General features: G+C 40.7%; 1 protein-coding gene across 1 annotated transcript in view; it reads left to right on the top strand.

Annotated features, from left to right (window-relative positions):
• The window catches only part of LOC133404521 (B-cell lymphoma/leukemia 11A-like), a 40,686-nt gene extending 17,377 nt beyond the window's left edge, over window positions 1-23,309 (top strand). Inside the window, exon 3 of the mRNA XM_061680477.1 lies at window positions 18,088-23,309. Coding sequence (XP_061536461.1) covers window positions 18,088-20,084 — 1,997 coding nt within the window. The 3' untranslated portion in view covers window positions 20,085-23,309. The remainder of the gene's footprint in view (window positions 1-18,087) is intronic.
• The last annotated feature ends 2,519 nt before the right edge of the window (window positions 23,310-25,828 follow it).

Raw genomic sequence — 25,828 nt, 5'->3', positions numbered from 1 at the left:
CGTTTTACCTTGGAAGTGTCTTTTAGATGAGGGGTCAAAAGTCTCCATTCCAAAGGGTAACGATCCAATAAGGTTTAATAAAAAGAAATTATAATAACATACCTTAAAGTCCCATCTAAATCCTGTTATTCCCCTGGGGCTGTATGTTGAAACAGGCCTGCAGTTCCGTGAAGAAGGTGCTATCTATTGGACTTATTCCAGCTTCTCTGACCTTGATGTTTGTTTTCCTTTTATCTGCAGACATAAACATGGCTCAGATATTCAGACACAGCAAGCAAGGAAGTTATCGTCTCGCATGTCTAATTTCTCGCTGTTTGGTAAATACGGCATGTGTATTTGGAATTTTAAACTGGTGTTCATAAACAAATTCCTTACAAAAGTGCTACAAGCAGTTCGATATATTTGAGTGTTCTCCCCCCCCCCTCCCACCCTGTACCTGGCTTGTCCTTCCTCGCTTACATACCTGTTATACCGGTTCTGTCTTTCTATTTCATGAAACCAAAGCCGGCCTCCTTTTTCTTTACCGGGTAGTATTTAATCAGGAATGAAACCAAACTCTCTTATGATATCACCTCACCCCATAGTTCAAAGTGCCAAGATAACAATTCTCTAGTTATAACTTTATTGAGGCAAGCCCTTCTCTGCCAGTAAGCAGTCTGGAAGAGCGTGTTCTTCATGCTGGACATGCCCTGTTCTCCCCAGGCTCTGGTACTGCTCTGGTCTGCCAAGTAGCAGGGCCAGATTGCCTGTAATAAGCCTGCCATTTCCCTCTCATCATCTGTCAGCACTTCGGATTCAGCTGCATGGTCCAAAGAAGGCGACCATTCTCCAATTATAAAGGTTAATTTGCCCTCGCCAATCTCTCCCCCCACCAACGGTTTGCATTGTCTTCATTAGCACTCATTTGAAACCCTGCATTGTGCTTCTTTTAATGTTTTTTGATTTAGTACCTGTTATGAACACATGCTCTCGTTATCATATTTAACCCCTGTTGGTAACCTAATAGCTAACCAGAAGAGCAACACCTACCAAAGCAAGTAAAGATGAATTAGTGGACTCTTCCTTACGCAGTATTAAAGATGAACTTACATGATGTGTTTTGCAATTTACAAAGGTGCACATTTCTTTGCTAATCAATGAGCTGAGATGCAAGAAAAATGCCCGATAATCGCAACAACTAATATACAGTATGTCCACATAAAACCTGATAGAATGAGTGGTGTGCAAAAGAGATTTGCCCCAGTGGAATTATATTACCTTTATAATTTGGTAAAATGGGAGCTCTGGTGTGGATGCTGCCATAACTTTCTGTGTCTTTATCTCTGTCACTGCTGGATGCCATGCACTCTTCTTGTCTACTCTTCTGGTCCACACACATTCCATCCTATCATCTGAAAATTCAATGGAAAGGGGCGCTGTGCATTTCTTGCTCATGTTTCTCTTACATTGAGCTGCCGCAGTGGCATCACAAGGCAAAATATCCCCATCTCCTCCTTACCAGCCTAACTACGCCCCACCCCCCCAAAACACACACGCACGCATTTTATCTGAATAAAATGTATGTGGTCTCTTTGTGAACCTAAAGCCCAGGAAGGAAGCTTCCCCTAATCGCTGCCTGTGCTGCTGCCTTCCGTCTGTTACCACTGCTGACATAACTCCCACTCTGTGTCAGGCTCGCAGAGCCAGCAAAATTGTATTCATATTTACTTGACAGTATCTCAGCCTTTACGAGCAGGATATTGAGAGGCAAGTTATTCGTGAAGGAGGATACAAGACTGTATATATTTTTCAACATTATTAGGCTTTTCAAGTCTGTTTGTTAGCTGAAAAAATAAAAATAAAATCCTTTTAGCGAGGTGGGGCATGATACAAGGAAGAGCCTAATACATTTTAGTGAACATCTGGATCAATATGCAGATTCACAAATGTTACTGACTGACAGTCCCTTTTGTTAACATTGCAAAAAAAATAGCTTTTTTGGCATTTCCCCTAATTTCAGTGACAGAATTGTTGAAGCTTAATAACTAACCTATCAAGAGGTGGAACTCTAATGGTGTACAATTTGGTTCTCATCCAGATTAGGATTGTTCGGCCTTGGCTGCGCTCTACTGAGTGCCATTCTAATTACAGTTCTTACACAACACGTCACAGCCCAGTTAAGGGATTACCATCATGTAATTGATTATTTGATTAATTGAAGAATGCTGACGTTTGGGTGGAATTAATTATTGACGAAACGCATCTTGAAGCAGTAGAGCTCCACTTAGCTGCAAATAGCGACTCGACTTGTTTGTGGTCCAAAACGTGAAGTTGAGCTTCATTGCTATGGCACAACTTCTCCTGGCAGCATTTTTCATGTGTGTACCGTATTTTCACGACCATAAGGCGGACTTAAAAGTCTTAAATTTTCTCCAAAATGGACTTATAATGCGGCGTGCCTTATGTGTGTGCCGAGTGCCAAAATCTATAAATGTTGTTGTGTGATGAGTGACTGGGAGCATTTCCTGCCGACACGCTGCTTATACAGAGGAAAAGCGGATGTGGCTGAGGACAGCATGCGGACGTAAAGGGGGAAGGGTGCGCGTGAAGGAGGACGCTAAAGGGAGGCCCCCAGTAGGTATATAGCACCGGTATGTGCATTGTGCAAAACAATATCGGTTTGGCAAAGGACCCCCGAAAATGACTGCGGTCAAGCCAGCCTCCACTCGTAAAGTAGCAATCAAGCCAGCCGCCCCTAACTTTGTTCATACTAGGCATTACGGTAATAAGTCGCCAACTCGCGAAAGCCACCTTCAAAATAAAAGCTTCCCAATAATACAGACATCAATGCTCTTTGGTTAAGGAATGCAAACAGCAAGGTTAATTTGAATCTTGAGATGCATTAAAAAATATAGTTTATTAGTTTTTGGATACTTTTATTTTGAAGTACAATATCAGATCTTCATCAAACCTCTTTTAGTGGAGTCCTTGGTGGTCTGTCACACAGATCTGGACTTTTCTTGTGATACCAATGGGATTATGTTGGGGTGGCTTTGGTTCAGTAGGTAGAACAGGTTCGAATCCCTGCTAAGACTGTCCGCGTGTCAAAGTGTCCTTGGGCAAGACACTGAACCCTAATTTGCTCCCAGTGGGCCTGGCAGCGCCTCGCATGGCAGCAGCCGCTCATTGGTTTATGAATGTGTGTGTGAATGTGAGGCTTTGTAAAGCGCTTTGGTCATTGTGATGGTGGAGATAAAGCGCTATATAAGTGCACTCCAGTTACCATTTATTTTTCATAAGATAATCACATAAATAAATGTTTTTAATGTATCTCAAGATTCAAATTAACCTTGCTGGTTGCATTCCTTAACCGAAGAGCACTGACGTCCGTATTATTGGAAAGCTTTTATTTTGAAGGTGGCTTTCGCGAGTTGGCGACTTATTACCGTAATGCCTGTGTGTGTGTGTGTGTGTGTGTGTGTGTGTGTGTGTGTGTGTGTGTGTGTGTGTGTGTGAAAAGTAGTTGAAATTAACCTCAGACATAAAATGTTTTCACATTAATAAATCAACAGCAGCAGATGCATCATCATCTGGTGTTATCTACAATGGCATACTAAATTAAACTGGGGGTCAGTCTTGGTTGTTTTGGTGATTAACATAATCTAATGACTTGGAAAGATGAACAGGACGTGGAGATAAAGGAGAAAAGGAGGGAAGAAATGAGATGCTGTCTATTAAGGCCTTGCCTGTGGACAGGGTGAAAGGGCCAGTTTCCCATACCGTGTCAGCACAGACAACCCCTCTCTGGTTACACAAAATGTCTGTCAATGTGGCTACGCTGAGGGATATTAGCGTTATTTTGCCTTAGTTATCTGAGAGCATTGTGCTTTTAGGCACCCTTGTTCAATTGAGTGCCTAGCAGACACTTGAGTTTCTGCAGCAGATTAAAGGACATTTTAGCAGCTTTTTCTTGGGGCCAGGCCATAAAAGCACACAAAGGGAGCAGCTGCCAGTAATGTAATCTACAATAGGCTGCTGCAATGTAAAGCTGTCCAGTACGCTTTTGTTTTGCTTTTTTTTATGCCATTCTCGACACCCTCTAACACTCATTCATCTTCAAATTTGAATTCCTTTCCAACGCTGTGTGCTGAAAAGTTGATGAAAACAGGGTGACAATAATAAAGTTATGTTCTAAGGGGAACCTATATTTTTATGTTTTTGTTTTTTTTTACCTATATCGCTGCAGCAATGTCAAAGGTACAAAGGATAACTGTTGGATCAGCTCTAAAATGTGTCTCGGCACTTTCTTACATTTCTGTGTGTCCCAGTCTCAGTTGGAACCATATGGAAGTATCATACAAGGTCTTACCAGTGTGACCTTGCCTGACTCCGTACATTTCTTGGAATGCAACTCAAGCTTTCCACTGGGGTGGACGTATTTGTGACCCCTGTACCAGTCAGGGGTTGTCAGCTTCTTTCAAAATGACATGGTCGATCTTGAGAACCTGAGTTCTCGTTGGAAGGGAGTGGAGTTACACAGCTGTCAAAACTGTCATGGCAGAACAGAGAGAAAAAAAGAGGAAAGCAAGAAAATACCAATATTGATCACAATTGTGTCAGCTTGTTCTTTTTATCTGAAAATAAAATTGAAATAACATTTCTTGGTTTTTCAGTGCCAAAGAAAGACCTTAAAGCTACAGTGGCATCAAATATGACAATCCATTCCGTGATGTTGACCAAAACTTTGATCTTGTTGTCAAGATGACATTTCTCATTGAGATCTATCTTTTCTCAAGGTGGGGCACAATGTGTGTGTGTGTGTGTGTGTATATGGAGTGTAAATCGATATTTTTATATGGGCTGTCAATCGATTTTTTTTTTAACTGCAATTAGTTGCATTATTTCCACAGTTAACTCGTGGTCAATCCAACTTTCAGCTGTCAATCAAATACGTGCCTTCTCTCCCGGCCGGCTCCTTCCCAGCGATGCACACACTTTTACAGGCCAAAGAGAGGCTCTCTGTGAAGGCCGGGCTGCCTATGAGCTCCGGCGTAATGATCGGCAGCCGCACTGTGATAATTTTGTCCTCCTTTGCCTCCATTGAAATTCAGCAGGCCGTGCATCACACTGCGGTGGTCGCCTCCATATTACCATGGGCGACCACAGCAGCGCGATGCATCACGGTCCCCCTGAATTATTTTGTTTCTCATACTACTCGTCCCGCGGATGTCGCGGCTGACAACTGTGAGGCTGACGGCCCGGTAATGTTCGCTAGCAGCTGCGAGGCAGTGGCGCTATGCGCTGCGCATGGGGGCAATCGGCAGAGACAGTATAGCCCAAGTAACAACATAACTCATCAAGGAAGACCTTGATGGCTAACTGCATGCTGCAGTGGTAGAATCGGTCAAGTTATTATCAATAAGAAAGTGGCAATGAAGAAGAATAACCACTGCATGGCATAAAGGTGCTCGGTACTTTTAGTGGGGGAGGGCCGACTCATGTTGGGTGTCCGGCTTGCATCAGCGCGGCTCTGTTTTAACCCCACCGCAGCATTTAAAATTCAAGCCCAACAAAAAAACAATAGATGGGTATATTGACCTGAATGTAAAATTACCAATACAATGTAGTGTCCAACTTTACACTTGTAAAGACTAATTAAGAGTGATGGCTCGATGAAGGCTATGTGTGATGATTTTTCCTTGAATGTCCCACTTTCCAATTACTTGCATTAAGTGCTTTGCACACGCAAATGCCTCTCCTCAGTCAAATCATATGATCGAAGTTCCCATTGTGGGTCAAAATAATGTGCGGTAACGCCGAGGTAGCTGATTACTGCGAGAATTAGTTAGTGCAACCGTGTGTAACGGGTGCCATCTAGCGCTGTGCGACAGTACGTTAAGACCAGTTGTCTACTTTTTGCACCTTGTTCAACACCCTTGCTCCCAGGTTCCGGAGTCCCTGGTACTGATCAGCCTCGGTAATCTCGGCGACGTCTCCGCCAGTGAGATCGGCCCTGAACCTAACCTCACGAAGAGCTGTAGCCTGCTAGCCTGGTTTTGAGTAGCAGCCTAGGTTAGCCTTATTGGTGCACTTTGCTCTCAAAGAAGGGAACAGGTGGCGCCGCATGCTTGTCAATCCCAATGTCTCCTCCACTTGAGTTTTTTCCTCATTATACAAGTTTTGTATATTGGCTGCAATGGTAGTTCTCGAGGGTAATTTATGTGTGTTAGTTGGATGAGTCTGCTGCATCGCTACCGGAATACCCGAACTATGGAGAGCGTGCGTAAAGTTAGTGGCGATAAAGGGAATTTGACAAAAGTACTTGGCCAGTCTTTTCTGCTTAGAATGCGAGTCCACTCACTTCACATGAACTTCTGCTGTAAGTTTTTCTTACCACCATTGTCCTGTCAGAGCAAATGTTCTAACCCACACATGCATGCAGAGTTATTCCTTTGGTGCTGGCTGAAATCAGCTTGACTGTGCTTTTTGTCATTTTCTTTATTGAAGATAAGAAAAGGTGCAGCAGACATCAGGTCACAACAGTAGACAACTCAGTGCAGGTCTAGCGAGGTGCGCTCACAGCTCGTGTAATATAATAACATTTCAAACTTTAAACAATTTCTTTGAGCCATATTTTTCACCAAATGCTGGTCTACTTCGCCAAATTGTACCTAAGGCACCACTGTCCTGTTCATGTTTTTCATTGGCCAGCAACAATATTATAATTGGTTGCAGTTTCAAGCACACAAGACTTTACATTGAGAACCAGACGTTTCCGACTGTAAATTAAGTTTTATAGCACATCAGAGACGCAATGGCATAAACATCTGGCCCATAAATCTCAGGTGCTGTTGCTGCAGAGTGCAGCTTGAGACACTAGCTCCATACCCATCCCCTGATTAGCCATTCATCCAAACTTGTACACGTACTTATTCATACAAGAATATGTTTTTTTTAGCTGTTAACCCATTAAGGAGTTAATCCATTTCAGTCTTGATACTTCAGTGCTGCTGCATTGTTCGGATCTCTTTGTGTGCATGCATTAGAAGCAGTGCTGACTGCAAATATACAGTATATGTCATACTTCCCCATTGGCTACACTTACTGTATATATGTCTGTGACATGTCACTGCCTGTTGACGAATGTCTGAGTTCTTTGACCCTCTCTCTGTGGAAACGATGGATTCTATTTGGACATTCAGCCAGCCAGAGAGCCAGCTAGCAAGCCAATACAACTGCACATGTGTGTGTCCTCACTCACAGCTGACTGTGAACAAATCCTTTTGTCACATATCCTATTCATTAACTCTTTCCAAGGTCGAAAGAATTCTCTTGGACATGTACTACGTCTTATGTGAGGGAAAAGGAATGTATTGCTGATGAATCCATGCTTGTTACCAATCCACAGTGGATGTTTCTACCTGTTTCAAACGGGGCCTCTAATAATCACTTTGTATTCTTCCTTACTTTCCCTCACTTCTGATTCCATAGTGCATCACATATGCATGCATGCAGCACACATACTCCCATGCCAACGGCGCATATGTTTGCTTAAACCTGATGACCCAATAGAATTAGCACTTGCCGTTTTGGCCCCTTGAGCCCCCCTCCCTCCACTCTGCCACTCCCTTCTCTGCTCCCGTGTCCCTCCTCCTCCCCCCTGGGGTAGGTTGCTATACCCCCTTATAAACATAGAGATCTATAGGAGGCCAAGACCAAGACAGGTTCTTGGCATGAATGTACAGGTAGTATCCCAGCCTACTTTAAGATCTTAAGGCCCACAGCCTTGTTAAAAGCCTGATTTATGCTCTACAGCTGGGTACAAAGGAACGTATAGGTTGGATACCTAATTAATATCATGCTTGCAACTGCTTAGACCTGTACGTGTTCCTGACATATCTCTAGGGAGGATAAGCGGAAGCATCCGCATGCTGTATTTTTAATGGTGTGGCTGCTCGTAGAGTGTAACTAAATAGGCACAGGTAGCCTTGTCATTCGGCACCACATACAGAAGAACCGTACCCCTCTTTTAAATGTGCTCCTGTGGACTGCCAGTGAGGTGATTACGTTCACAAAGTATAGGCGCCTTTTGTCCACCGTTTTAGATGCTTCTCATGCATTGCCATAGCGGCTAATCATGCCACATGTCTTCAATTAGTGGGAAGGAATCTGGTACGGTGCGCTTCGAAGATGAAGAATTGTGTGGAGCGTGCCCTGCCATTGCCAAACATATGGCCCATTCATCTTTTGGATAGTTATTGATGGTAAACATTGCTTGTAAGTAATCACTGGCTGATGGCCTCTATTTCGAAGAAGAACATTGTATCCGACACCGAATATTACAGATGCAGATTATTCTATTAAGATTTCATGGGGTCATTTGTCAAAAAAATATATCAAGTACAAATATATCATGAATTGCACTTGCAACAGATCTATGAACTCCGGTAGATAAATGAACCTTTGGATATGTGACCACCACCTCGTTCTGTCAAGTCTCTTCCTGTGTTCAACAGAATCTCTTTGAGGCGCTGAACAGGAGGCCATTTTGCAATTTTAATCAGAATTTGGAATGTAACTAGGTTAGGAAGTGGCACAACAATGCTTTCTCCCCCAATTAATTAGTAATAAGGAAGGGACTGGTTGAGTGGTGGATGGTAGTTGGTTCGGGCATTTGGGTCTGTTTCTGTGTCTGTTATGGGTTTATTAAATGTCATTTCTGATGCAGTTTACAGCCGTACAAAGACTGAACTGTTCACACGTTCTGTGTCACCTATAGTCCAGTCATGGTCATTGCATTCACAGAGATACTATATATCTTGACTTCACACTATAGGATAGGAATATGAATTAATTTGGAAGCTATGTCTGACTCTGAGATGACATTCAGTCGTAATAGTCAGGCTATTGCCTTGTCTTTAACCACTCAACCACCGTGTACAAAGTCACACACACCAGATGGGATGCGTGTTAAAGCCTCAGTCTCCACAGCTCTGGGCCACGGGACACGGCAAAACACTAGTCCTCTTGTCTAAAACTTCCATGTCCTACTACAATGCCTCAAGGCTGGTCTGCATAACGAGCTGCTATGGTTGGCCCAAGCTCACATGCCCTGGTCCTCTCACCCTGCGGTGGTAGGACAGGGGGAAAAATAACCACATGCTAAAACATCTCTTGTTGACTTGTATCTCAATGATAGCCCATACATGCCATGTAAAACCTCTGGGTCTACTTCGAGTGAGTTCAGGAAGAAACAAATGCAGCTCACATTAGTTAACTATGCTTGCGTTATTTTCACTTGCAGTCTGGGAAATGTTGTTATCATATTGTATTGTGTGTTAACTATATGGAAAAGTTTATTGAGATCTAATCAAACTTATCTAAGAACATGTAAGGAGTGAGGAAACAAAACAGGAGTATTGTGTTTTTTCAATTTACACGTGACCCGAGTTTTTCGAGATACGAGCTGTTGCTCGACTGATTTTTGACTTTCGAAAAAAAGCGTTGAGATACAAGCGTTAGATGGTAGCAGCAAACCTTCAAATAAGAGGTCAATCATTTGCTTCAAGCAGTTTATTGCCACCACCAGTTGAAGTTCACTGTGAAACTAAACATGAACCAAAAAGAATTACAGGTGTATATTTAAAACAACCTCATAACTTTGCCTTCAGAAAGTCCGCTAGCTTAATGCTAACACACAATGCAAAACGCCATTGACGGGCTAACAAATAACATCGATGTCGCTGGTGTTATGACCCTTAACCAAAGGATATCTTAACACAAACAGTGCAGCAGCTCACGTAGACAGACAATATAACAATACTCACTGGCATATTGTATATTCTTTATATAGATTAATATTAGTGCATCTTACACAGTCACTTAGTTGTCAAACTCTTCTTTGTGTATTGTGCTTGTCTGTATTATACTGCCCCTTGGTGGCCAAGGCACGCAAAGCAGAAGAAGCCGCACAATCTATTCATCATGATATACAAAATGGTTTAATTCTTTACATTCTTTTTAATTAGGTTATTACTGCATGGTTTTATTAATTCACAATATTGTAGAATGCTATTTGTATTGGAATGAATTAATGAAATTTCCATTCATTTCAAATCTGAAAAGATGATTTGAGATATGAGTGTTTAGAGTTACGAGCAAGGTCAGGGAAGAAATTAAACTCGAAAGTCAAGGCACCACTGTAATTGTAATAGACAATGTGCATGTTTGGGGGTTGATGTCTGAACACAGATATAGCGCAGATATACTGTAGTTTGGCTACATTGATGTACAAGCAGAACATCTCTCCTCATGTTTTCTTCGCTCACTTTCTTTCATTTAAAAAACATGCCTTTTTCCGTCTTACTTGGTCATTTGCAGACGAACATCCTATCCCTGAACAATGCCCCAGTGTATTTAACAAAGTTCCCTAAAAGTTCATTATTTTTTCTACTTTGATCTTGTTCTTTATGAAACATCATGTCAAAGTGCGCTAGCTCAAGTCAATTTTGACTTAACACATGCTGTTCTACACAATCACAGTCATCATTCATACTTGAAACTTTAAACATGCTGCTTCCATAAGAGCTAGTTGGATTTGTTGAAGGTAGTGGCAGTAGTGGAATTTAACAATCTCTAAGGATGGACATATGTATCATCAGATAATGTATAAATGTGAATTTCACTTCAAGTCACATCAAAACTGATTTCCAACTAGCTGATCCACCACCACGTAAAGATGTGACTATTAACTGTAACAGTGCCCTCAATCATTCTTTCCATTTCAACTGACTTCGGCTTACACACTGCAGTTACAACATTGGATGCTTCTGTACAATTGAATGAAATCCATTAAAGGTATCTCGTACATTTTGCCTTTACAAAGATGCTAATTTTTTATTGACACTGTCAGGGAGGTATTCATTGAACAATGTTTGTCCGTGTGATTGTCGCTTATAGTGGTGTAGAAATGCAAAACAACGTCATACTGAGTAGGGCAAAATATTTTAACCATTTCTAACCCTTGCTTCATTGTCATTGCCTTCTTCTTCAGAATTTTGAATTTCCAAAACTAAAGAACTTGACCAGTGTAGCCTTATTGTAACAAGATGCAACATGCAACATGCATGAGCTTGTCATTGTCTCTTAGAATGGTGTGCTTTTATTGCTCTGTCCATCTTCCCGGATGTCAGTGAAGACAGAAGAGAGCTAAACCCGGGAGGTCAGATACAGAGCCCTCGATGCTCCGGTGAAGCTGAATCGCGTACCGGCAAATGGTATGCAAGCTCATAACGTGCTCCACTCATACAATAGCCAGAGACGTAACAGTTTTGACAGTGTCGAATGCCCTGCCCTGGGGACCTTATCATCCTCTACTGCTTGCTTGCCTCCCTCTTCTGTTTCCACCCCCCTGATGCTATCTGTCTGGAGATTGATGCAGAAATGCGCAGCTAGCCGACCTTCTGGCCCCCCTCCATCCTTTCTGTGGGGACGCTAGCCTGTCATAAGCTGAGCTATGCAGAGATAGTGAATCTCGTGCTGTTGGCCTAATGTCTTATGTAGACTAACAACCTGGATGTTGCTTGTAAGGAAAAGCAGCATCCTTTTATCTGAATGTTGCTTTTTTTATACAGTATATATAAAAGACGCTTGCATTTTTTAATGTTATATTTTCTCTTTAACGCAAGGTTTGTGTTAGTCTATTTTAATCTCCTTTACTTCAGTTATTATGCAGTATTTCAAAAACATTCTTTTATGACAGAACACTTCTCATTTCCCCTCTGATGTTCTCATACTCTCCCTGCCCATCTGGGATGTTACCCGAGTCCAAAAATACTCATGCTTGATGAAGTCTACTACCGTATTTACCTGCGTATGTGTGCTTAAACTGACAATTGGCCGTTTCTTTGAATCCATTCTTTTATTTAATGCCGACTCCACTGAGGGTTGGCTCATCTGAGAGCGGTTTGATCCTGTGAAGCAGATCCCAACTCAATAAATAATCTCTGCAGATGCTCGCATAAATGACGGTCCATTTAATTAGACTAGTTAAGCTTCGAGGCCCAGAGGCCTTTTTCAATGTACCATAAAAGCAACGATGAGAAACAACAACGTCCAACCTCCCACTGTTGTTGGTAAGCAGAGAACAAATAATGAGACACGGCTGGCCCTGATTATTACAAGGTCTATTGGACCGAGTGGCACCCAAACGCAATGCTTCCCAGCTGAACTCTGATTGTATGGATGGATAGACGGAAGGGTTTAGAGATGGATGGGTGAATGAATGAATGAATGTGTGGGTGGATAGTCAGTTCAAACATGGTTCAATAGCCCAAAAACATTAAACAATAAGGATACACAGGGAAACCGTCAATGTGGTGCTTCTTTTAAAACTATCGTCTCAACAGAGACTCATTCCCTGCAGGAGATTGAGACATTGTATTAATTATCACCTGAGTTTACACTTTGCCTGCACCCTATAATAGGCGATTGATGGAAAATATCCCTTAGAAATTTTTAAAACTAAAATACTTAAAAAGCCTCATGCGTGCACACAGGCATTTGTCTCATAATTTCAATCTTATCAACTTTCAGAAAAAAGAGAAAGGGAAAGTTTAGGATAGTGGAAGTTGATTAGACAAAAATCTGCAGCCAGCAAATCACATTGATAATATACAGTACATTATATATGAGGGCAAAGCCCCTTGAAAACCACCTTGCCTTTTTAATTGAAGATCTGCTTCCCTCTCTTACTTTTCCATATGGGCCAGCGCGACTTTTCGTTTTCTTTTTCATTCCCCCGTTTTTGCCATCTTGGGTATCCTTCTTTCTATGTGTGTGGCATATGTAGTGGTTAGCGGTCAGCTTCTCTGAAATGTCTAGTGTGTGTGACTCTCAACAACATCAAGTATCGCAGGCCACTTCAGACTCGTAAAAGACTTGGATTTAGGCCTGGTCGGCTGGCTGGCTTTCTGTTTAGTAAACAGCATTCCCTGTATCCGGCTTTGTCTTAGAAACAAGTGTTGGTCAAACAAACCTTTGGTCTGCGGCCATTGGCTCAGCACGCCGCACCAAGTTTGGCCCGTGACAAAGTGAGCGTGTGAGTATGTACGTGTGTAGTTGTGACAGAGAAATACAGGCACAGTATTTTTTTGTTTTTGTTTTTTTGTTTTTTTTTAAAGAGGGAAACGATAAGTTACAAGGCCACTCAGCAGCTCTTTGATGTTTTCTTACTCAAATGAATTTGTATTTTAAAAAAAAATAAAAAATGCTTGACACAAGTTTGAAAAGAGAACGCTTTTTTTTCACATTCATGAATAAATATAGTGTACTGTATTTTTCAATGTATTTCCACTTCTTTTGCTCAGTCCTGTGAAAGTCATGTCAATGAAAAATTACTGACACTAAAAAAATAGTTTTAATAGCATCCTTCTCCTCTTAGCCAACAGACCCCGTCCTGGTTCACCCTTCACCTCTGTCCAATCCCTGCCTGTGAATACACTAATGACATAAACAGAGTAGTAATCACATTAACAAGCGTTACGGCTGAAGCGCTCTAAAGAGTCACTGTATTGACAGCCCTCAGTCTTACCAAGGTACAAACTCCAACACATATAAACACTTTTGAATATTGGCAAAGACCTGCTATTAGCATAATCACTTTAGCGGTGTGTGAGTGCTCCCAAGCTCAGGCAACTGATAACTTTGCAAAATGGCAGTGACATGTGATGTCCCCCATCATCTCCTCTGCTGGTGCCATCCTTCTGTTCCTTCTTCTTTTGGAAGACCCGCATGGTAATCCTGTTAGCTCTTTCTTCCATTAGCTAAATGACCAATATCATTGAGAGCGACAGTATGTGGCCTTACCAGGACAAGGAGATCCCAATAGAAGGGATGGTGAAGGACAAAACAAAAAATGGATGTCAAATCAATTCGCTAAACTTTTCGGTACTTGGCTAGCAAGTTAGACTACTGGCTGAACTGGAACAAAAGCTATATTTGTGTGCTTTTTATTTTCCATTACTTCTACCCTATTATGGGTTGTGTCTATTGTTTGTATGTACTGTACCTGTGTTTCAAGGTATGTTTGCAAGACAACAATAATGTGTTTTGTATAGACTAATGTAATCTATCAAGTAAAAAATTTGAGCAGCACAGACATATCTTAATGTGATGTACTCACAGATGCCGTTTTAGAAAATGTGTTTTGCAAAAGTACAGCCAGAAACAATAATTGTTTGCAAAATGTCCATCTTAAGGACCGTTTTCAAGAATTTCAATTTCCAAAATGGAGTTGTCATATAAATAAGCAGCCCAGATTTTTTTTTTTCAATTTAATAAACAACCCCGTAAATTCACAAGTACATAATAGATTTCCACACATTTTTATGGAGGGGGCATGGCATGGGCATGGGCCAGTGGGAAGAAAACGCGTCACATTCTGTTGGCGATCCACATAGTGGATCCAGGAATGTTTTAATGAATAATTTGTGCCTTTGCAAACTCCATTCCTCAGAATCTGGTGGTTATTATTGCCACCTTAAGGACACAGGTGTCTATCCTTGACAGTCTGCGCTGTACTGACTGTGCGCTTGTCGTGTTTTGTCTAAAAAATAAAAAAGCTTGTAATGCTTGCATGTAGGCTGCATGTGTTAAGACTGGATTTGGGGGTTGGCGCACCAGCAATAGAAAAGTCTAAATTGTGGTTAGAAATGTGCACGGTGAACACTGTTTCTAAAAGACTGTGAATATACATAAGCAGCCACAGGCGACCCCATCTGCTCTTTAAGGCACAATTATTTCCTTGCGTCATTCTGTGTTGCACGTTTTAGAATACATTCTGGATCGTATTCTCTCCCTATTAGCAGGATGACCACATTTCATAGACTTCTTTGTGTTGCAATGTGATGCAATGACTTTGAAGGACTTATTAACCGTTTTCTTTCTTTGACGGCTGTCTGTCCTCTGCCTCTTACCTTCTTCATACTGTCTTTCCCCGTCTTCCATAACCCCCTCCTTTCTCTTTTCGCTTTTAATTTCGGCTTCTTTGCCATTACTCCCCTAAACACCTCTTTTTCAGCCCTTGCCATGAAATGGTAGCTACAGGGTTGTCATTGTGGTTTCTCCTTTCGGCTGATCCTATTTCAAAGGGACTAGGAGATCCAGCATTAGGCCAAGCTCTTCTACTCTCCGGACCTAACTGGAGAGCCAGACAAGAAGAATGAGTAGAGGACAGATGTGTTTATAAGATCATTCTTCCCTCACACATCTCACAGCTTTCATATGAAATAAAAAGCCCTTCGAGGCCGTCAAATGCCATGTCACAATAATTTTTCTCCTTTAAAAAAAAAAAAAAAATGTCCTTCCATCTTTTTGAGGACAGCTATTAGGAGAAAACGTTATTGAGATATCCGCTGTCGTGAAGCTGGGTCTGCTTTAGTTTGTTTTTTTCATGGCCATCAGTGTTTCCATTTCCTTGCGAGAATAACAATTATTTTGTTGCTTGTGGCATGAACAGTTTGACTAATTCCAAAGCCGGATTTGTGATTGCACAAGATTTTGTCACATAGGAAAATTAACTCACTAGCGACATGGAAGTGCTGTGTTGTGTCCTTCAGCAACGTGTCATTAGGAATGTCCCCTTCACGCCACACTTCTCTCCTTCCTCTGATCCGCCTTCCTTGCTTACTTTCTATACTTCCAAGATCCTGCACTGCTTTCCTTTCTCCGTCGATTGCAGAGCATCTCCGAGGAGACACCCCCCATTTCCCCGCCCCTCCATGCTCCCTGCGATATGTCTTTTGTTGTTTGCAATAACAGAAAAAATATCTGTTTTCCACCTCATGCATATACACCATCTGTTCACACACAGGTCGAGCATATGCGTATATACAGGCTGCTAATCAAATCAAAGTGAACGGTAGACGTCAGGTTATTGCAGCCATAAACCATCAAAACACAATGTCTTGGGAAAAGTGTGTATAGCCAAAGTCAATGTTATGAACAAATTGGATTTTTGCTTGTGACAGAGGGGGGAAAAAATATGTATGGACAAATAGCTGTTTTATGATGGAAAATTCCATAGTGGGTCAAAGCCCCTTGCAGGTGGCAACAATTAACTGTAATTTTTTTCAGATTGTAATGATCCATAATTTACCCGTATACCCCCTTCCAACTCCTTTCAGTCAGAAGTAAAAGGTTTGCATGGAGGTTTGATTGGGTGCACATTTTATGCCATGTTCTGGTCTTTAAGAGAGATTGTTCAGAGGGGGCCACAATGGTTATGGACACACAAGATTAGAAAGGAAGCACACTAAACACCATTCGGTTCCCATTATTGCTCATCCACAACATAATTCTTTTCTCTCAGCAGCAGTCTCCTCTTACAGTCCCACTTCACCTCTTTGTCTCACTGCCACAGAAGGTTTAAAACATGCAAGACTGTCCACCATCTTAGGGATCGCTCAAACACACAATCACACACTCGGGCAATCTTTACATGTCCCTCTTACTTGTCCATAGCCACCAGTAACGATCTTTTTTTTTTTTTCTTTTGCAAATGACTTCAGAAAATAGTCCCCTACTGAAAGAAAAAAAGGATAGGGAAGCCAAGAGATGAAAGACGGTGCACATTTGCAAGTGGTGGATGCTTTTTATTTAGCATATCTCTCACTTCTGCTTTCCCCACCTTCTCCTATTGTATTCACCTGAGAGGATTTAAATAAATCCATACAGCATAAGATATAAAAGCAATGCATGAAATGCATTTTGAAAAGTGCCTCCCTCATAACAATTTTCCATTTTGGTTATAGTGAGGATATGTGCTTTTAAAAATGCTGCTACATTTTATTAACATGTGATCCTGTATTTATATTCACAGTTAATATGCAACATGAAACCCATTGTGTGATGTAGCTAGCTCCCTTACTTTTATAAAAATAAAAATAAAATAAAATAAAAATCCATAGAGGTGGGCGAGTGTGTTTAGCAGGATTGGGAATAATTGTCAGGCTAACCTCAGATCTCTGTGAAAGGATTTATTACAGAAAATATCTTCTGTGAATTTGCAGCTTGTCAATTGTCTAAATGTTTTTATTTTCTATTTTTGTATTGTATGTAACAATATTACACACTGTAGTTTGCCTTTCAGCAATTTTGTGAATTCTATACTATTTCAAATATTGATGGAATATCATTGATTTCTGTCTTCCAATCAACTTATGACAATATAGGCACAAGTCTCTTATCGCTAATATATAAATTATTGTATCTACATAAAATGAGTATAATAAGTAAAAAATAATTTAAATTTAAGAGCTGTTTTCAAAAATGTAATTCATATTCTATTGTTTACATTATTATTTGCCATGCCATTGTTGTGTCAAGCTGCAATCCAACCCTGTTAAAATGTGCTACAAACTGAAGTTCCATTCCAATGTTTTTTTTATTTTTTATTTTTTTGCTGAATCCATCTTATATGTTTCAACTAATTAGCAACTAATTAAATTTCCTCAAATCCCGCTCCTTACCCCTAACATTTAACTTGTCATCATATTGTCTTACTGTGTTTTCATTGACCCCGTCCATTCTTGGGATTTGTATGTTATTACAACAAGGATATAAGTTCTTAGAAGCAGTGAGAGTGGATACTCAATAGTAATTGCTGTGTTTTTGTTGCCTCACTCACCGCTATAGTGCTTGCTCATCCTGGGTTCACTTGGTGTTTGTGTGTTCATGTATGAGGTGTGTGCTTCAAGACCTGCTCCCTATGTAAAGTCCCTTGAGATAACTTCTGTTGTCTGTTGTGCTACATAAATATAAAATAATTGACTTGGCTATACCCATAATGCATTGCATTTTAAATAAGTAGTTTAAAAAGAAGATTTCTGGATTTATAATACTTGAACAAAAATTTCTAATAAACTGATTTTATAATCAACAACATAGCTGTGGGATTTGTCAGTTATTGTTAAACATTTTCAGACTGAACTAACAAATTGATTTAACAGCATAGCCCTTTGTAAAATCTAATAAAAAAAAAACTTCAAACTATCCTTATTTTCACTTTTGCAATAATGTTTTATTGTTTTTGTTTTGTTTTTTTGACAGATAAAGATGAGCCCAGCAGTTACACCTGCACCACATGCAAGCAACCCTTCACCAGCGCCTGGTTCCTTCTCCAGCATGCTCAGAACAGCCACGGTTTCCGCATCTACCTGGAGAGTGAGCCAGGCAGTCCCCTCACCCCTCGCGTAGCTGCTGCCCCTGGGATGGGAGGTGACTGTGCCTCGTCCCAGCCTCCCCTTCATGCTGTCCACCTGGCTGATGGTAGTCCATACAGCCTGCTGCGAATGCCAGGGTCTGGGTCCGGACGGGATTCGGTATCTACTCCTCGAGAGGGTCGTTATCCCCGAACCCCACCCCTGTTCAGCCCGCCCCCGCGTCATCACCTCAGTCCTGATGACCTGGCCCTGGCAACCCACCATCCCATCGCCTTTGACCAAGTGATGAGGCTCAATTCAATACCACTTGAACCTCCCCCAAGCATGGACTTTTCCAGAAGGCTCCGTGAACTGGCTGGAAATGCCACAGGAGCCTCACCACCTCTCTCCCCTAATAGGCCCACGCCTATGCAACAGATTCTTCAACCATTCCAGCCAGGTTCAAAGCCTCCATTCTCTGCAACACCACCTCTTTCCACCTCTCAGTCACCTTCTGGCTCGAGGTCTACCCCCAATCCCACAGCCAACACAGCTCAACCGGGCACGCCATTAAAGGCAAAGTCTTGTGAGTTCTGTGGGAAGACTTTCAAGTTCCAGAGTAACCTTATTGTGCACAGACGTAGCCACACAGGGGAAAAGCCATTCAAGTGTCATCTGTGTAACCACGCATGCACCCAAGCAAGCAAGCTAAAACGACACATGAAGACACACTGTCAGAGCAAGTCTTTGGCACTTAATACCAAGTCAGAAGATGGCCTTTCTACAGCTAGCTCTCCTGAGCCTGGTACCAGTGAGCTGATGGGCAGTGCCACTGATGCTCTCAAGTCAGTGGTGGCCAAGTTCAAGAGTGAGAACAATGGTCTGATGGCTGAGAATGGAGAAGAGGAAGATGATGAAGATGATGAAGATGAGGAGGAACAGGAGGAAGAGGAAGAAGAGGAGGAGGAAGAGGAGGAAGAGGAAGAGGGTGAGGAGGAGGAGATAGAAGGTAAGCCTGTGGTCAGAGATGTTGAAGAGGACAGGAATGACTATCGCTTTAGCCTGAGGTTAGAAGGCGCTCGCCACCACCAGAACAGTTTGGCCCTGCACCCTCGGCGTCGGAGCTCCTCGCAGGAGCCAGCTGATGAGGATTCAGCCATGGAGTCAGACCGGGCAGATGATGTGACCACAACAACTATCAATGGGCTGGGACCTTTATCCACTGACGGTCTATCCAGAAAGTTGTTGGGTGGAGGCATTAGCCCAGGCTCTCTCAGTCCTCTGTCCAAACGTATCAAGGTGGAAAAGGATCTAGACCCCCCTACGCCCACTATTGCAAACTCAGAAAACGTCTACTCCCAGTGGTTAGCAGGCTATGCTGCCTCACGACAACTCAAGGACCCCTTCATCAACTTTACTGGTGGAGACTCCAGACAATCGCCCTTTGCCTCCTCATCTGAGCACTCGTCTGAGAATGGGAGCTTGCGCTTCTCGACTCCGCCCGGCGAGCTGGATGGTGAACGGGCCGCTTCGGGACGCAGCGGCACAGGCAGCGGGGCCAGCACACCCCACGGTGGCAGCGGGAACGGCAGGCCGAGCTCCAAGGACGGCCGCCGCAGTGACACCTGTGAGTTTTGTGGGAAGGTATTCAAGAACTGCAGCAACTTGACAGTGCACCGGCGCAGTCACACTGGAGAGCGGCCCTACAAGTGTGAACTGTGCAGCTACGCCTGCGCCCAGAGCTCCAAGCTCACACGCCACATGAAAACCCATGGACAAATGGGAAAAGACGTTTACAAATGTGAAATATGCCACATGCCTTTCAGTGTCTACAGTACTCTCGAGAAACACATGAAGAAGTGGCACAGCGACCGCCCTCTAGCTAACAACATTAAGACCGAGTAGGCAGTGAACAGCATGCTGTACGTTTTCTCTTTCAGCTCCTTTGGCTAAAATGCAACCCTGGCTATGTAGCCAATAGATGAACGGAATCGACTACAGGGTCAGACAACAGTACACAGTACAGCCCTGTTATCGGTCCCATCCACTGGGGCAATACTCTTGTATGAAATAAAACATTTTGAGCCTTTCTATTGTGCAATAATTTACACATTTTATATATATATATTTTTTTTTTGTAACTGGACAGCATGCTTGTTGTGTTTATGGCTACTCTAAAACTATCAGTGACTTGTTGTACTTGTGTTGCTGTTGATCCTTTTGATTTAGCCAACATATTTAAGCCCTTGCTGCAGACAGTACATACTGTTTTACATATCATGTACAGTTTTGTTTCCAAGCATATTGGAACAGTGTCATATTATTCAAACATCAAGAAAAGCAGGGTTAAATTTAAAACTGATCTTTGTGAATGATTTTCCATGCAAGATAGACAAAAAATACCTATATGTACATAAATATATATACAAGGACTGGGCTGCCTATGAAATGCTAGGCACTAGCACCATGACTTATTTCTTTTACAAACAATGAAATTGATAATATGGTGTAAAATGACAACAAAGAGTGCCTTGGATAGTTTACCTGCATTAGTTAATCCTCTTTTTGCTATAAACTCGGCGTTTCAGACGTAGATAATTACAGGACATTTTGTGCACATATGGAATAAACAGGTCCTTGCATCAAGCACCTGTACAACCCTGTCGTGTTGTGACTGAGCAGAACATTAAGAAACCAGCTGAAACAAAATTGAAAAGAAAAAAACACCATGTTAATCTCTGGTAAATCATTTAACTGCCTGACTCAAGTATATTTTCATTCTTCAGATTATAATTCTGTTTACTGGCATGTTACATGCTCAAAAGGTGGGTGGAGGTTTTTGTTTTCTAGTACGTGTGTATCATACTGAGAGGGTACTCTGAGGAGTTGTTTTAGCCAACATGAAGCTCTTAATTTTCCAGAGTGTTTATTTTCTTTGAAAATTGAACTTTTCTGTTTTGTGTGTGGGTGTTTAAGTAAGACTTTTTTTTTTTTTTTTTTTTGCGTCATCCAGGCAGTCTGTGTAGCCAGCATTAACTTGAAGACCAGTCTTTTTTTTACATCAGGCAGAGTTTGATTTTGGTGAGGGTGGGGATACTTGGCGTGGGTCAGGGTTATGGAACTGGAGTGGGCATAACCAGATGTCTCTACAATTCAAATGTTTTATGCCCTCTTCATTCTCTTGACTGTGTTAGATTTTAATTTTTTTATAAACTCACATTGATAATGCGACTAATTTCCAAATTGAAAATATACAGACATACACACGCACACACTGTTATTTGTTTTCTTTTTGAATTACTTGTTGTGACTCATTTTAACTGTAGTATTTCCTCTCACCGCCCTGCCATTTTTTAATAATTATAGCACTTGTCACTCTGCCTACAGTCTGTATCTGTCTCTCTAATCGGAGGTACAGTCGGTTGAGTATAAAATGAGGACCGGATTCCATATCTGGGACTATTTACGTGCACTGTTCCGTTTCCCCAGTTTACAGGTGGAAGCTCAAGGGAAAAACTTGGCTCTTGTGCTGACTGATACAGTAACTGTGGTGTCATTTAAAAAAAAAAAAAAAGTGAGTTAAAACATTTGCTATGTCTTGAGAGCTAAACATCAGTTTGGTTCAATTGGGTATCAATGCAGGAAATGCCATAGAAATGTCCCGCATCATACTAACCTTAAAAATATACCCTTCAGTACAGTAAAACTTAAAGAACTTACCATTTTTTTTCTAAATTGTGTTGTTGATTTCAAAAGTACATGTCATGATCTCATGGGGAGAATTTAATTTAAATTTTATTTTTAAGTTGTGTTGTTGTTTCTCTTTCCTGTCTTGTTGACATTCAGGACTTTATCACTATGTATTGAATTGTAATGAACATGTCTTGTATCTTTTTTGCCTTTACTGTACACAAGTCTTCAGGTTGAACAAAAATGTTTTACATCGGGGGAGATATATGATAAATAAATATATAGAGAGAACTTAAACACATAGGAAAATGCACACTCATGTCAGTTCCTAAGTTCAAAATACATTTATGGTCGACTTCTTTTTGTATTTAGAATTGCATTTGAAATTAATGTTCACTTAGTGTAGGCACTTATAGTATTTATGTTGGAGCCTGTATTTTTTAATGGTTTTGCCTGTACTCTTTAAAGGTTTCAATGTACCCTCTTTTCTGTAGTGAAAAAAAATCCCAACAAGCTGCCACCGTATATTTTCTTAATTTGGCAGGATAATATAGTGTGAATAATTTGTATGCTTGAAAATAAGTATGTTTTTGAAAACTAAAATGTTGTGGTGTTTTCCAATGGTGAGAGGTCATATGATGACCTTTTCAGGCAGTCCTGCTGGACTTACCACAATGAGGTAAAAAAACAGGTGGTTGTACATATCCTTTTTGTTTTTTTCAGTTTTTCTCCTGCCATTTTATATGCAGTAATACAAGCTATTGTTGGGTTTTATTGTTAGCCAACTTTTTACTGTCCTTAAACATGTACCACGTGATAACATTCCAGCTGTTAATGAAAAATAACTTTTTTTCATATGCAATCAGTCCATCATAAATCTGAAAAGCAATGTTTTTAATTTGATGAATTTATTTTGTTATTTTAAATTTATTTTCTGTTGCATTTTACTTTGCCAAAACAACCACAGTGCTTGATTTACATAGGGTATTTGTCATATCATACTGTATGCAAGTTATATTGTCAATATGAGAAAATGATAGAAAGAGGTTTGCTACATGTTGTTACAGCAGATGGTACTGATGTACATCCATGTTTCAGCCTGATCTCAGTCTGTGTTCTGTACTCTTATCTGCTCTCAACTGAACTTGAAGTTGACATTGGTTGACATTATTTATTATGACTGTGCACCCACATCCAGTATATGCTCTGTTCAGAACAGAGTCACAGCAAGATGTGTCTGTTTATTGACCACCACCCCTCCCCCGCCCCCCTTTTTGATGAAATCTGACGGCTTGGTTTCTCTGTTTGATGACCAAAGGTCACAGATCAACATTTAAGAGTTCCTAGTCAGCATACATATGTTGTTATTATTTTTCAGTTATGGAAATGCCACTGTTTTCAGCTGTTGCCTGCATTTTTCTCTTCACGCAGCCATTTTGTCTTGGGGAAAAAAATAAAACGTATGACTTACATACCGAATATGATGTTGCTGTTTTTGACTTTTTATATATTCACGGGATATAAATAATTTATGAGTTGAACAGAATGCAACAAAAAGGAATGTTGCAAAACAAAAGAAGCCATCAGTATTATGCAAAAACTGCACACAACTGTGAAATGAACGTCTGGAGCAGTGCAGAATCAATATTCATCTAATAACATGACAAAAATTAAAAAAAATACATCGTATTCACTACAGATGCCAATCATTAAATGTATTCTTTTGTGCAGATCGCTACAGAGGTCTTTTGCTCGTCGAACCTGGCTGTAATGGGTTCCCCTCTGTAACTGATCAGAGGATAGAAAAATGCTGATTTTATTGTGGACCAGGCGCATTTGAAATCTGTTTGGTTAAAGAAAAATATCTCTTGCTAATATCGTTTAAGTTAGATCAGGCAGCAGGACTGATTCTGAAGGCGCTGGGAGGATTAAGTTGGCAGCACATAGAGGCTGAAATCTGATTGGACAAAAAAATAAGAATAATAATCTAACATCTACATACACATACCGGAAACAGTACAGAAAAGAGAAACTACAAAATGTGACTGTTGGTAATTAATTAATACAATTTCATGGAACAAATATTCAAATTTAGGTCAGTTCTTCTAATAGTGTTGAGGCAAGCAGAAAAGGCTTTGCTGATACTGATAGGCCCACCACTGGTTCTGATTAACATTTTAACATTTGTAAATGTCAAACAATTGTACAAATGAGTTAATGGTTGTAAACCGTAAAACAATACAACTCGGGCTGGAAATGTAACATGTTAATCAGCTACAGAAAAGGCAACACAAAACTTTTCAAACAAACATTTTACAACAAGCACACACACACCAGAGCCAACAGTTCTAGTACAAGAAAGGCTACTTTAAAATAGCATGAACCAGACTTACAGGTGTTGTGAGGCCAGTATTTGTAATTGAATCAGACTAAAATTATATACTCTGTCAGTAAATTCTCATGATCTATTTTTGCAAGAGCAATTTTTGCTCAGGATATTTTTTTTACAATTTTAGATGGTAGGAATGGTAGTTTATATTAAACAGTTGCTCTGTTTACTTTTGATAGGATATCTTAGGAATTCCACTGTTCTATGTACAGTATGTACTTGTACTTGACAGTAAAAGAACAAAGTTGAAATTGCTTGGGTTGAGAAATGTCCTTAAAAAGCTTGACTATAGTTGTCTGGGTTAGAGCCTTGTATTGTCGTTTTAAAATGCAAGGTGAATTCATTTTCCTCTAATTGCACTTGAATCTGTTTGTGTATATAGTAGCCTGACGGGGAATAAACACTCTTGATTTTATTTATTTTTTATGTTAATGTTAAGTTTTGAGGGATCATTAACATGAAAAGGATCCATCCATCCATTTTCTGAGTCGCTTCTCCTCACTAGGGTCGCGGGCGTGCTCGAGCCTATCCCAGCTATCATCGGGCAGGAGGCGGGATACACCCTGAACTGGTTGCCAGCCAATCGACATGAAAAGGATTAAGTAAAAATTTGTTTTTTGCTTCTTTGCGTTTTTGAAAGGTTTTGCGTGGAACAACCCAGTTCAAACAATCTGTTCACATGGAGCAAATAAAGACACTATTTACATAATGTTCTAGTATCTCGCTCATGCGCAGAAATTGCTTGTCCTCCTTTGCGTTACGGGTTTATGTGTCACAACTGAGCTGTGTAGGACTTACATTGTGGCCAGTGGCATAATGTATGTTCACTTAGCTCATTATCTTGAGTGGTACACATGCAACAACATCAGTGTTCCACTATCCATGAATGAATATGGTGCACTCGTGTATGTACCCTTCCTTTCTTTTCCATTTTCAGACCAGTTTTCTTTACTGGTTTATGCTTTTCCTTCCCCATAAACAGTTTTCATTCGGTTTCAATGGCCCCCTCATGCCACTCACTTTCTGTTTTGTTTTATTAATATTATTGTCAGCTTAATGTTAAAACACAGACACACGAAACCAGTCAGACTTATACTGAGGTCTAATATGTGTTATTTTACTGTATGTGTTGATGTTAGCGTAATACTACAAAAATATTGTTTTAATTTTCGGTGAAGTTCACAATTACTGGCCAATAAATTATTCAGGCCTTCAGAGATGTATGTCAGTGATGAATGTTTTGTTGCAAGGATTCAAAGTAAAACCATCAAAAAGTAAAACATTTTGCTACGGTCATAATGGGGTGTTATAAAGATATGAGCGTCCCTGCACCTCTGCACAAAACAAATTGCAAGTAAAGAACATACTTTTATTTTGATTATATGAAAATACTGTAGACCCCACACTCAAACTTCGAACCACAATCTGAATGAAAATCGATCATCATGACAAGACAAAAGTTTTGCTTGTTTTCACAAGAATATCAACGATGACCAACCAATAAGGACACAAGAACCACAGAAATAAAAAATTTACTTGTTGCTGAAAACAGTAATCGTCAAATGAAATA

Source organism: Phycodurus eques, chromosome 6 (assembly GCF_024500275.1).
Source record: "Phycodurus eques isolate BA_2022a chromosome 6, UOR_Pequ_1.1, whole genome shotgun sequence".
NCBI lineage: Eukaryota > Metazoa > Chordata > Actinopteri > Syngnathiformes > Syngnathidae > Phycodurus > Phycodurus eques.
This window is presented reverse-complemented; position numbering and strand designations above follow the sequence as displayed.